Source organism: Motacilla alba, chromosome 2 (genome assembly GCF_015832195.1).
Source record: "Motacilla alba alba isolate MOTALB_02 chromosome 2, Motacilla_alba_V1.0_pri, whole genome shotgun sequence".
Taxonomy (NCBI): domain Eukaryota; kingdom Metazoa; phylum Chordata; class Aves; order Passeriformes; family Motacillidae; genus Motacilla; species Motacilla alba.
Window position 1 is genome coordinate 49,223,056 of NC_052017.1, and position 12,034 is coordinate 49,235,089.

A 12,034-nucleotide genomic window follows, 5' to 3' on the forward strand; every position below is an offset into this window, starting at 1 on the left:
TCCCTCCCCTTTCCCCTCCCTCTCCCCCTCTCCACGTGAGGCGGCCAGAGAGTTTCAAGCCTCCCCGGCGCGGCGCAGCCCCGGGCCCGGCCCCGCCGCGCGGCGCGGGGGGCGGGGGGCGACGGGCGCGGGGGGAGCGCGAGCCCCCCGTCCCCCCGCGCGGGCAGCGCGAGAACAAAGAGTTCTCCCCACCCCTCCCTGCCCCCCCCCGCACGTGGGGAGCCGGGCCCCGCCCCTTGCCCCGCCCCCCGCCGCGCCCGATTGGCTCGGCGGGGCCCCGGTCGCGTCCGTCCGTCCAATGGGGGCGGCGCTCGGCGCTCGCCAATGAGCGCGATGGCGATTGGGCCGGCGTGTTTGGCGCTCGGTCCGGGAGGGTGAATCCGGCAGCCGGAGGCGGAGGGAGGCAGAGCGGGAGCGCCGAGCGGAGCTGGCGGCGGCACCGGCGGGAGCGGCGGCGGCGCGGAGCCGGGGCGGCGGGGGGGCGGGTGAGTGAGCGGGCGAGCGAGCGACACCTCGCGGGCTCGAGGCGGCGGCGGCGCCGGGAGCGGCTATTTATACCCGGGTCCTTTGTCATGGGGGAGGGGAGGAGGGGAGGGGGCGGCAGGGAGGAAGGGGAGGATGGGGGCGGCGGCGGCGGCTCCCGGGGAGCAGCCGCGTCCCCTTCCCGCAGGGGCGCCGGCGGGCAGACACGCGGGCTCCCGGCCGGTGACAGCTGGAGGGGGCAGACATGGAGTCTGGAGTGCCCTTTGTCTAAGTTGGCTCCGTCCAGCCCGGCCGGCGGCTCCGATCCCCGCCCGGCGGGGCGCACACCCGGGCTGGGGGCGAGCTCGCCGTCACTCCTCCGAAGGGCGGGGGGCGGCGGGAGGGAGAACGGGAGGCAGACCCGGCGATTCCCTTCCCCTCGCCTCCGCTCCAGCCGGCGGCACGCGGCGGCGGCTCCGGCGCGGGCAGAGGGAGGTGTGCGTGCGTGTGTGAGCCCGGCGCACGCCGGGCAGGGGAAATCCGTGTGCCCGCCGTGGGCAGCGCGGCGCGCAGCTCGTCCCTCTCCTCCCGGGAGGCTGGGACAGGTCCGCCCGGGCTCCCGGAAGCCGGGGCCAGCCGGGCGGGGAGGCTGAGCGCGCCCCGGGCCGCCCGCCCGCGCCCGCGGGACGGCGGGGCTGGGCTGGGGGCTCCCGCCTGGGCTTTGCGGCCCTCCAGGCTCGGGGAGGGAGCTCAGGAGGGGCCAGGGGGGAGCTCTGTCTGGCGGCCGCTCCGGCGAACTTCCTAATCGTGGAGAACGCCGTGCGATCCCGATCTTCCAGAGCGCCGCAAGAAAGTTCATAAATAGCTGAAAATTCTGGGGTTTTGGGTCTCATATCGCCAAACACGGCGATACGGAGCGCTCTTTAAAGCTAGGGTGTCTGGGGAGGTGCGAAGGAGATCACCGGGCTGAGCCGTCCGTGAGCAACAAATGTGTGGCTGGATAAAGAAATCGGGGTGTTGTGGCATCATGCACATGTATTTAACATTACCAGGTCTTCGTGATGATTCCAAAATTGTTATTCATACACGAAAGAAAAGCAGTGCGTGCACAAATGTGTGGCAGGGACAACAAACTTGTACTCGAGATACTTATTTCTAACTTAAAAAGCACCATACTGATTTTATTGGAGCAAGAGAAAAGTTTTTCGTTTTTAAAGCTGGAAGTTTAGATTCTTGTTCTCTGTGAAGAGAAGCATTTAACAGTTTGGAGAAGGTAATTTAATTGTTGCAGGATAGGTTTGTCTTTGCTTAAGTCTACCAACTCTAGTTTCAGCTATTGTGAGTTTGGTTCTTACTAATACAGATTTCAGTGAAGAGTTTTTACCAGCACGTTTAGTGTAATCTTCACATCTAAGTGGGTTTTTTTCTCAAAGATAGGTTAATACTTTTTTAGGGGTTGGCACATTCAGATTCTCTATGCAATTTATAAAAATTTAAAGGTCATTCTTTGTTTGTCCCCAGTGTCTATATCAAATTGAGAGTCCGGGGAATGTTTATTTGTGGTAACAATAAAGCATCTGCAGAAGGGTGAGTATTACTTGTACATAGTGTGCTATAACTAGTCTCACTAGTGATTATTAAAATGTGAATATTTGAAAGCTACTAAGTCTTTCAAAAAAATGCACTTCTAGTGTTTTAGGAGATGTGACTCAGAAGTTTTCTGTGATGTGTTGAATGTTTTTAAGAGCTAGTACTTTACGAAGTACTGGATAAAAAAGTCACATTTCGTGTTCTGGAGTTTCCTTTACAAGAAAAAGAGGAGAAATATTTTTTTCCTGTCTCTGCCTCCGTGAGAAATGAAAGTAACAATTAAAGTTAAACAACCTGTGCAGAAATCTGTGACAGTATAATGTTCCATGAGATGCCAACTGCTATTTTTGTCTGGAACTTTGGAAGGCTTCAAGACTTTAATATAGGAGGAAAATTGGGAAAAACTTTCGGGTTCTTTCATAGATTTTTAAATATGGAATTGCACCTTGAAAAGTGGCAGACACTGGAAATCTGCACCTTCAAGTAGTCACAAAATGTCACCGCTCAGTTTAAAATGAGCTGAAGTGGTGGTGTGTAAGCTTAGGCCAGAGACTTGAAATCCAAGCTCAACTTTTTCCCCCCCTGCTGTGTTTTTTTCCTTTCTTGCTGAAACTGCCAACAAGCTGAAATATGGTGATTTCTTTGAAGTCATGCTTTCAAACTGATTTTTGTTTGTTCTGTAATGTTGCAACCTTCATAGATGAAATGTAAATGTTCCTGCGCTACTTCTTACCTGCAAAGAAACTTTGGTTTAGGGAGAAGGGAATTTTTGTAGGGTATTAATTGAATGCATGAGCTGTATTAGATATAGAGAGAGTGCAAGCCCCTTTCTGTAAAGAAGCTTATGTCAGAATAAGCTACATCTAGAATCCAGTGCAGGCCAACAGTGCTCCCAGGAAAGTTGGTGCACTCTAAAATTCCTCTTGCAATTAGTTAAAAGAAGTGTTTTGTCACCATTCACGAGACAGTTCAGCTTCCGTAGCTGTATAGATCATGGATGCATTTTAGTAAGTTCACAGCTGTAATGGTAAAACTGAATAACAATTTTAGATGATGGTTCTGTATTCATGTGATTGAGCAGTGAGAGTTGTTTTTAAACATGGCTGCAGTACTGACAGAAGGCACATTTATTAAATGTCTGCTTTATGTTGTGTTTGAGCAAAAGTGTGGCGGAAAAACTTTAGTGTTGGCTGTAATCTGGAAGTTCTGTAATTCTACTGTTAGTACTTACAGATGGATCTTAGCTGACTTGAGGAAAAGTATCTGTGAAGCTTAGGGAGAATAATGTTTTCCCCAGCAGGGATGCTGAAAATCTCAGAAACAGAACCAGAACCTGGCCTTTGCTAAGCAAGGAAGTTCACTGAGTCGACAAAGTAATTTTGGCAGTATTACTTATCCAAGCAAAATTCACTGTACCAGATTTTTTAAAGAGTGAAGGAAACGGGCTGCATACTGTAAATACAATTCTTAATGATTTGATGGAGGCATTTACGTAACACTTAGATTAACAAACAAGACCACTGTTAACAGAAGCTGTAGGACAGTAACAGGAGGTTTATTTTAATGTTGAGGCTGCTTCCAGCCTTCTGTTCCTTCCGTCAGCAAGGTCCATGGAGAGCTGTGCCGGGCCTGTTGAAGTGGTGTCTGATTGAAGACAGCATCTGTAAATGTATCTATCTATAAATGTATCTACACGTTTAACACCTAAGTGTATGACTTGTACAACTGTTCTGGAGTAGCTAAGTCAGTCTTTAAATGGATGAGTTACTCCTGCACTGACATAGTTTAAGGAATAATTTTAGTTAAAGTAGCTATGTCTGCGAGGAGAACAGTGAGGCAAACTAAAATCATGTATAAAATGTACTCAAACCAGCAAAATCTTGTATAAATTGTATGCAGAAGAGAGGGGTGGTTCACTGGGTAATGGTGACAACGCTGTTGTAACAACTTGTTACAAGTTAGTCAAATGATCAGGTTTATTTTTTAGCTGAGTTATGCCCAAGGGTTTTGTTGAGCTAAAGATTAAAAGGAAAACGATGTACAGAATTACTAAGCAGGTATTCTCTCTGTTCTCACAGAGATCAGTTAAAGACGTTGGGATGATAGTGTGTAGGTCTATTTATGGACAAGGTGAAACTAAAAACAAAATTTATTGAGGGACGGTTCTATTGTGCTCCAAGCAAGAAACAGGGAAGTTTTCTAAAATGTGCTGCTTTCTGTAACTGATAGTAATAGCAGTTTGATTATACACCTAGATTTCCACTAAGATGGGTCAGACTGTGGACTTGGTTCTGAATTAAAAGGTAAAGTAACACTACTAAACTTGACTAGAGGCAACTATTAAGAAGAAGAGCGAAAGGTGTAATTTGCATATAAAACTGACCAATTCAGCTTTCTTAAAAATACTGAAAAAGAAAGGAATTTTTTAATATATAATAAATTATTTAGCTACGGGTTTGTAAATGGATTGTAATTGAAAAGTATTGGGAGAGAAGAGGATGTCTATTAATGTCCTTGCCATGTCCACAAAAAAAAAACAAAAAACCAAAAACAAACAAAACAACCAAACAAACAACACTCACCCCCAAATTAGTGTGGATCATGCTCTTATCTAAGAAAGCTTTTGGCTACCTGGCTGAAGCTTGGACATAGGAATTTTCATTTATTGTGTCTCTGCTCTGTTTGTAAAAACTGCTGTTGAATTGGAATGATTTATAATGCATTCTCTGCTTCCTATCTAGTGGTCAAATCAGTAGTACTCTTAAAGTAAGAAGGCCATTTGGACATTTAGATACATACTGTGCATGATTTGAATGCTGTGGATAAAAATAACAGTGTAATGATGTGAGTGGATCAGCACAGTGCTGTCATTTGCTTGAAAATGTGATGTAGTACTTCCAAAGCTTCTAATTGGGATATATATGATTTCATTAGCAAATGGGGTAAAACTGGTGTCTTACTGTGTGCAAATAAAGGCTTCCTTGATACACAATTACAGAATACTCCAGAATTTGCTATTTTTTTTTCTTTTTTTTTGTATATACATATGGTGCCTGCTTGAATAACATTGTATGCGTAATTATGCTAGCAAAGTAGTACAAATTGCAGTTCACATCCTAGGCTTTTTTGGATATGAACTGAAAATAAATCTTTACAGGAGGGTATGATTTCTTTATATTTTTAAATTGTTTTTTTGATCTAGAACCAGGCCTATTTCCCTTGTCAGTTATTTGTTGTATCTGGCTCCTTTCCATTCTGCCTTTTACATGGTTAGTTCAGTTTTTCCTGCCATGCATTCTCTATTCACAGCCTGCATGTTCGGTTTAAATCCCAAAGCCATCAGATGTAATTTAAAGAAACAAAGTATTTGAAAGGAAGGAAACTCAAATCTTATAACTCATATATAATTTTAATTTTTTTTAATGTGTGCTGGTTTCCTTTCTGTGTTTCTTAGCATGAGTGGATCTGGCAAGCTTTATATTTTTGGTGTGTAGTCTGATTTCGTTTTTACTAATAAGAAAAAATTCTAGAGCTGCAATTAATTTTGTTGCTTCTGTAAGAAGTCGTTCGGATGTGTGTTATAGATACTTGATTTACCCATGGAACTGTACCATGGCAAATGGATTAAAGTTTGTATTATTGTCTCTTTTTTAGTGTTACAGTATATAACCAGGTCAGTGTAAATTGTGTCCTTTGTGATAACTTCTGCCTGTGGTATGTCCACTAGTTTGTGCCATGTTTCTAGTGAGTATTTATTGCCAATGTATTTAGTGCAAATCCAGGAATTACTGGAAGAAGAGATCGACATACATTGCTTTATTCTTAGCTTAGTTTAACCACCATGAACGGTTAAACTATGTTAAGAATAAAACAATGTATGTACATGGTTGCTTTGAAGTGGGGAGGTATAAGGCCCCAAGACCTTATTTAGTATTTGCAGTTCTCTTCCACAGCCTAAGGGAGATGTTTTCTTTCTCACTGAAGGGTGGTGGAGTTTTTGGGGGTTGCATGTTGGGTTTTTTTTTTCCAAGATAAACTGTTTCTAATTAGTTTTCTGTATTAAGTCCAGCTTCTGGAAAAGTAGTATCTGTGGTTTTGGTTTTTTTTTTTTTTTTTGTTCTGTTTTGTTTTGTTTTTTTTCCCCTTTTTAAGCAATATCTAATATAATGTGCAGGTGGATTTATTGCTGTATACCTTACAGAATAAGGATGCCATACATTAGACCCAGTTATTTTGTGAAATTTTAAATGATTGTTTTTAAGTAACTCTTATGGTTACTTTCATCATTTGAAGCTCATTTTGGAATATTCAGGCAAATGGCAAATACCAGTTCAGCTTCAATTTGCCAGACTGTTCTACAGTAAATTCTGCATACGTGGAAGTGTAATGTCTTTCAAATTAAGCTTTTAGGCTATTTGCCTAAGCAGGGAAGGAGTATGGAATAACCATTGAACCTGAATTGTTGTGCATCAGGGTTTTTCCTGTGTGGAGTGTGTGTTGCTTTTGCAAGTGTGGGTTGAACAGAAGAACCTGTGGCTATTTTAGTTTTTGGAGTATAAAAGGTGTGTCCACAAAACAAGTTCAGGTGGAATAGACTATGCTCTTCAAATTCTCATCATAAATTATTTTGCCTGTGGAGACATGTCTTAAGTGTTCCTAGCAAGTGTTACTTTTTCTGCCAGATTTATCCAGGATATCAAAAAGCTAAATTTTTAAGAGTTGGAGGTGTTAGGCAACAGAGGTTAATTGGAATGTGTGTGGGAGTCATCTAACTCCTCTGGGTGTCTGTGAATGAGTGTGAAAAGAGAAATTCTGGAGGTATGCATTTGAGCAACTCAAAGGTGAAGCTCAAGTTTTATGTATAAAACTCTTTCTCCTGACAAATAGCCAGGCTTGGTTTGCTGTGAGGAACGTGGGATGGTTGTAATTGTGACTTGTAAAAAGTATGATCAAATTTGGGCTTGAAACTTTTTGTTGCTGTGTTGCTGCTGGGAGTTTTAAAATGTTTTATTTGTTTTTTGAGCCAAATAATCTTACTCATCCATGCAAATGTTAGAAGTATTTATAGATGCAGATATCCAAGTGAAAAGCAAGTAGTTGCATTACCTGGTGCATGGTGTTCACATGGTGCTTACGTTGCCCAAAGTGAAGTGAGATGTCAGCCAATTTGGTTCAGTCTTCAATATAAAATATTTGGTTATGGTCTCCCTGTTCTCTCTTTCCCCTCCCCCCACCCAAGTGGACAAGTATTTGAACTTCTTGTTTTTATTTCCAAAGTGGTATTTTTCTAAAAGTATCAAATGCTGAAATGTGCTGGAAGAAAGTGGTAATGTAGGGAATTCAGAAGTTTTTTTCTTTTAAATGGGTTATTCTTACTCCTTAAGTGGTATTCAAAAATGATTTAATGTCTGTTTTTACTTCTCTAAATCCTGAAGTGGGGACACAGAAAGATTTTTTTGAAGGGAAGAATAGCTTTGAAAGTTGCAGGCTTGCTTATACGGAGAGAACACTCCAGTATGGATTTATCTTTTTCTTTTAAGGACTGTCTGAAAACAAATTATGTTCTGTTACTTTTTGTATTCTACTCTCTTATTTGTTTAAGGAAATGTGTTGAAAAACTGGTTATTTGTATTGAAGTCGTGTTTTCTTATAAACAGACATAACTTTTTTGTTTTTCTCTACTGAAGAGAGTGAAACTGAGAAGCATCCATACCAGTGTTTTTTGAAGAGTAAATGTTCTAAATGAAGAACTCCCACAAAATGAGATAATGTCAAAATAAATCCGAAGGCAGGTTGATGTTAGGAAAAAAGAAGTCATCAAATTCATGCTTTCCTTCCTTGTCTCATAGAAAATCTGAAATAAGCTTGATTTCTAGACCAGTGCTGTTGTGGGATCTTGCTCGGGCACTTCATGTTTAATCAACCTATAATTAGTTACAAAAACTTTTTAGACGGCTGGGGGGTTTTGTCATGATCAGATGAGTTCTTCTGGGTTTTCTTAATGATTGTTATTTAAATTTCTGAAGCAGATTAAGATTATTTTAGATGTTAAGGAACACAGATTTGATTATTTTCTGAAATGCTTCCGGAAGATCAAGAGTTACTTTTAAACTCTGAGCTGCAAAGTTTTTAACATGCTGGCAGATAGAGTAAGGGGAGTTGAATACTGGTGGTTGCTTTGCTAGTTTTCTAATGCAGAAAAAGAGAAGATTCTCATTTAAAAAGAGCAAGAAGATAAATTAAGATTTCTCATGTTTTTCCAGGAAGCAAAAGGGAGTGAAGGACCATTTCTTTCTATTTAATATCCAACAGCTTCTTGACTCTTAATTCTTTCCTTTCTTCCTTGTCTGAAGGAGTTTTTATTATCTCTCGGTCAGTATATAATGATGGTAGAAACTCCTGAGAGGATTTTCATGCAATATGGTGTTAAGCTGTGTATGTGAATGAGCTGTTAGGGGAGAAAGCAAGAAACAAAGTGCTGTAGGAGGCAAACTAATATTTATAATAAAAAAATATTATCAGATGGGGAGCGTGATTGAAGAAAACATGAGTTCTGTGGGCCCTCTAGCTGACATGTTTCCCTCTTGTCTTGTGTGTCAGTAAAACTGAACTACTCTGACTTACTAGGTGAGGAGAGCATTTACAAAAATAAGTGGTATGAACTGAGCACATCCAGAAACTGATCTGCAGACGTAGGCATTTAGTACTGTCACAAGGAGTTGAAAATTGGAAAGCCTAAGGCCATGGCTCAGTGTCTTTAGTGGGGCCAGAATGACTGGATGCTCACTTTCTTCAGTCAAAAGCAGCAAGATATTTTCAGCCAGAGAACTTCCTTGCTTCTGTCAATGGCTGCAAAAATGCTCCTGCTGTCAGGAGAGAAATGATAGCACAGGTGCAAGTAAAAGGGCTTATTTTTGTAGCAATTCCAGCATAAAGTAGGGGTGATGCTTGAAAGTCAAAGCTGGCAGTTTTTGTCTGATATGTTTGGGCAGTAATGAGGAACTGTGTTTGGAGAGTTTACTTCAGCTGTTAGAAACAGACTGGAAACAGTAATTGATGAAGGAAAGTATGTGTTATGATCAAGGCAAGCCTAAGTCAGGAGTTAAGTATGTGGAGAGCAAACAGGTGCTCCTACCAAATCTGGACTGAAGGTTAGAATTCCTAGTATCTAAGATGGGAGCATTCCCTAGCAACATCTAGGCGTACAGTGCAGGATTGTAGCTGCTGTAAAACACTGTATGTAATTATGTTACATACTGGAGCAGAGAGCAGTGACAGTGAGTCTTTGGAATGGTGGCTGGCTGCGATGGCAATGCTTGGGTAGGGGCTGCTCTCTGTTGACACACCAGTGTCTGCAGCCCTAAGTGGTGTTTCTCCCTAGTAATTTGCTTTTTAATTACTTCCCCAATCTCTTAAGTTTTTTATATTTTATAGGATATATGTTCATGCTGAAGCTTTTCATAATGTCAGAGCAGTTGCAGTCTTTCATGAAACTGTTGCAGAACATATATGTAACTCAGTGGACAGTAAACCATGTCACATTTGGTTTAGGTTTACCATTTGCTTCAGAAGTTCTTGTAGAATATGTATGCAGAAGGGCTCACCAGCCTTGTTATCACAAGAAGGCTAAAAATCAGCTGTTTAGAGGAAATTCTGACACATTGCTTAGCTCAGATTCAAGGTATTGCCTGTGTTATAATATTTTAATAACCCCTCCAGTTGTAACTAGTTTTGGTTTGGGAAATAATCCTGCAAATAAAAATATAGTCATTAATATAGTTAATAAGTTAGTTTCATAGTAGTACTACTGCAAATAAGTAGTTTAATTGGATTAAATATGTCATGAAACTGTATTCTTAGTTCACTGAGATAGCCACTCGTACATAGCTGTAAGAGAAAAGGCTGTGCATAGTAATTTTGTGTATCACAGATCAAGGTAGCACGTCATGACCAGGTGTGAAATTGCCACAAAATGGGGATTTTTTTTTTCCTATAAGCCTGTTTTGAAATTAGCTGAAATTCTTACTCAAAAGATACAGGAAAGCATCTCATTGGTCTTGAGTATCCTGAAAAATGAATTGGTGGTTATTAGCTTAAAGCACTAGTGGGGTAGTAACAAGGCCCAAAAAACCCATTGTGCTTGGGAAGAAATAATTGAGGTGGCACATGTATCAACACATTTTGGGGAAGAAGCAAATCATAGAATAGTTGCTTATTGTGAATGTTTCTACCACTTGACTCACTAGTGATTTCTTCTGGAATATGTTTAAGTTAAAAAAAAAAAAAAAAAAAAGTGGAAAAAAGCCAAAACAAACCCCCAACCAGAAGACAACCAACCATTTAATATACCAGGGGAGAGATCAGCCTTCTGATCTTAAGTATGCCAAGTGCAAGCTAAGGCTGTAGTCACTTAAATGGCAGAAAGTAAAAGGTCTGAAAAAAGTGGCACTTCAAAGGCACAAAGGTTGGGCTATAAGAGAAGCAGAACTCCATTAGGATATGAAGACAACTAATTTGAAAAGAACAGCCCTTATATGTGGTCTTTTATTTATTTTAAACATAATGTTCAGTTTAAGAATTCTAGTTAGACTGCTTTCTTAATTACTGAAGAGTTTTCCAATATTTTTTAATTACAGTTTCTGAGAGAGAGAGAGAGAGAGCGCTGAAAGTTCTAACTGTACTGTTAACCAGATGAGGCATCTTTCAAATGAACCAACACATGGAATAGTAGTTGGAAGGAGTGTGTGAACTGGCTGGTTGATGGAGTTGTTAAAGGAAACTAATGTTTCTACTGATTATAAGAATCAGTGATTGTACACCAAACCCAAGAGTTTAGTCTGATTAAGCTCTTAAGCTTTTTAATTCACAAATTATTTTTCCATTAATGGTAGCGTTTTTCACATTGTGTCTGTAGCAGATTGAAATACAGAGAGTGGTAGTGCTCATTGTTTCCATCTTTTGAATATTAACTGAAATTTAAAAGGCAAACAAACTCCCTGGCATGAGCTTTAGAAATAGTGTGGTCCTTGTTTTGAGATGGTGGGTCCAGCTGAGAGATATATTGATTTGTAGGAGTTTTAGATCTAGAAGTCCTGATCCAGGTTCCAACTTGGATGAGGCCAACACTGAAATCATATTTTCCAGACCACTTTTAAAATGTTTTCAAGAGTGGAGATTCTGACACCTCTGTTTAATACATTCCTATGCTGGACCACACTCACTGGGAAGAATTTTCTTCCTATATTGAAATGAAATCCCTTACTGAGTCTTGTCTGTTGCCTCTTGTATTTTCATTTTAGCATAGATTAGCATGTTTCAGTAGAAGAGCTAGAACAGTGCTCACATTCTGTGATTGTCTGGGTTTAGCTCTGATTTGTGTCGGAAAGCAAGCTATTCAGGGAGTTAATTCCATTATGTAGTGGTTGAAATTCTCGCAATGACTTGTCCAATTTTGATAAGGCCCAGAAACAGACAGAAGCATGACACATTCATAAGAGTGTGCTCAGGAGTTTGGGGAGCTTACATTTGGTATTCTAAAAGAATATTTGTAGGAATAAAGGCTTCAAGGCACATTCTATTTGACTTGTGCTAATACGCGTGGAGTGGCTGTAGTGGGATGCGGAATGTACGTGGCAGAACGCAATTGAAGGAACCTACACTAGCTTTTCATCTGTCTTGCACTGGCAAGTGATGTAGACAAGTTTGCTGCTATTGTTTGCCACTGACTACATCTTTTCAGAGCAATCTTTAGTTGATCAAGAGATAGCAGGAAACAGCTTCTTGAAAGCTATTCCTGCAGAAGTAGTTAACGCATTAACTGCATTGATTGTGCAAAGTGCTGTAAAGAACAAAAAACTACACAGTGTGAATGATATGTTTTACATGGTGTGGAAGATAAATATTCTACTCCAAGACAAGTGGGTGATATGCTGGAATGGTTTGCTTGCATTGAAGAGGAGAGGTTTTTTCTGCTTTCCCTTGA

General features: G+C 41.3%; 1 protein-coding gene across 7 annotated transcripts in view; it reads left to right on the plus strand.

Annotated features, from left to right (window-relative positions):
* Positions 1–273: 273 nt before the first annotated feature.
* EZH2 (enhancer of zeste 2 polycomb repressive complex 2 subunit) overlaps positions 274–12,034 on the plus strand; it is a 50,100-nt gene continuing 38,339 nt past the window's right edge. For 2 of the 7 annotated variants that reach the window (XM_038164502.1, XM_038164520.1), the window contains exon 1: positions 1,126–2,049. In XM_038164502.1, the coding sequence (XP_038020430.1) occupies positions 2,012–2,049 (38 nt within the window). In that variant the 5' untranslated portion in view covers positions 1,126–2,011. Of the gene's footprint in view, positions 486–1,125; positions 2,050–12,034 lie in introns of those variants that run through there. The other 5 variants (XM_038164483.1, XM_038164493.1, XM_038164530.1 and 2 more) reach the window with 5 other exon arrangements.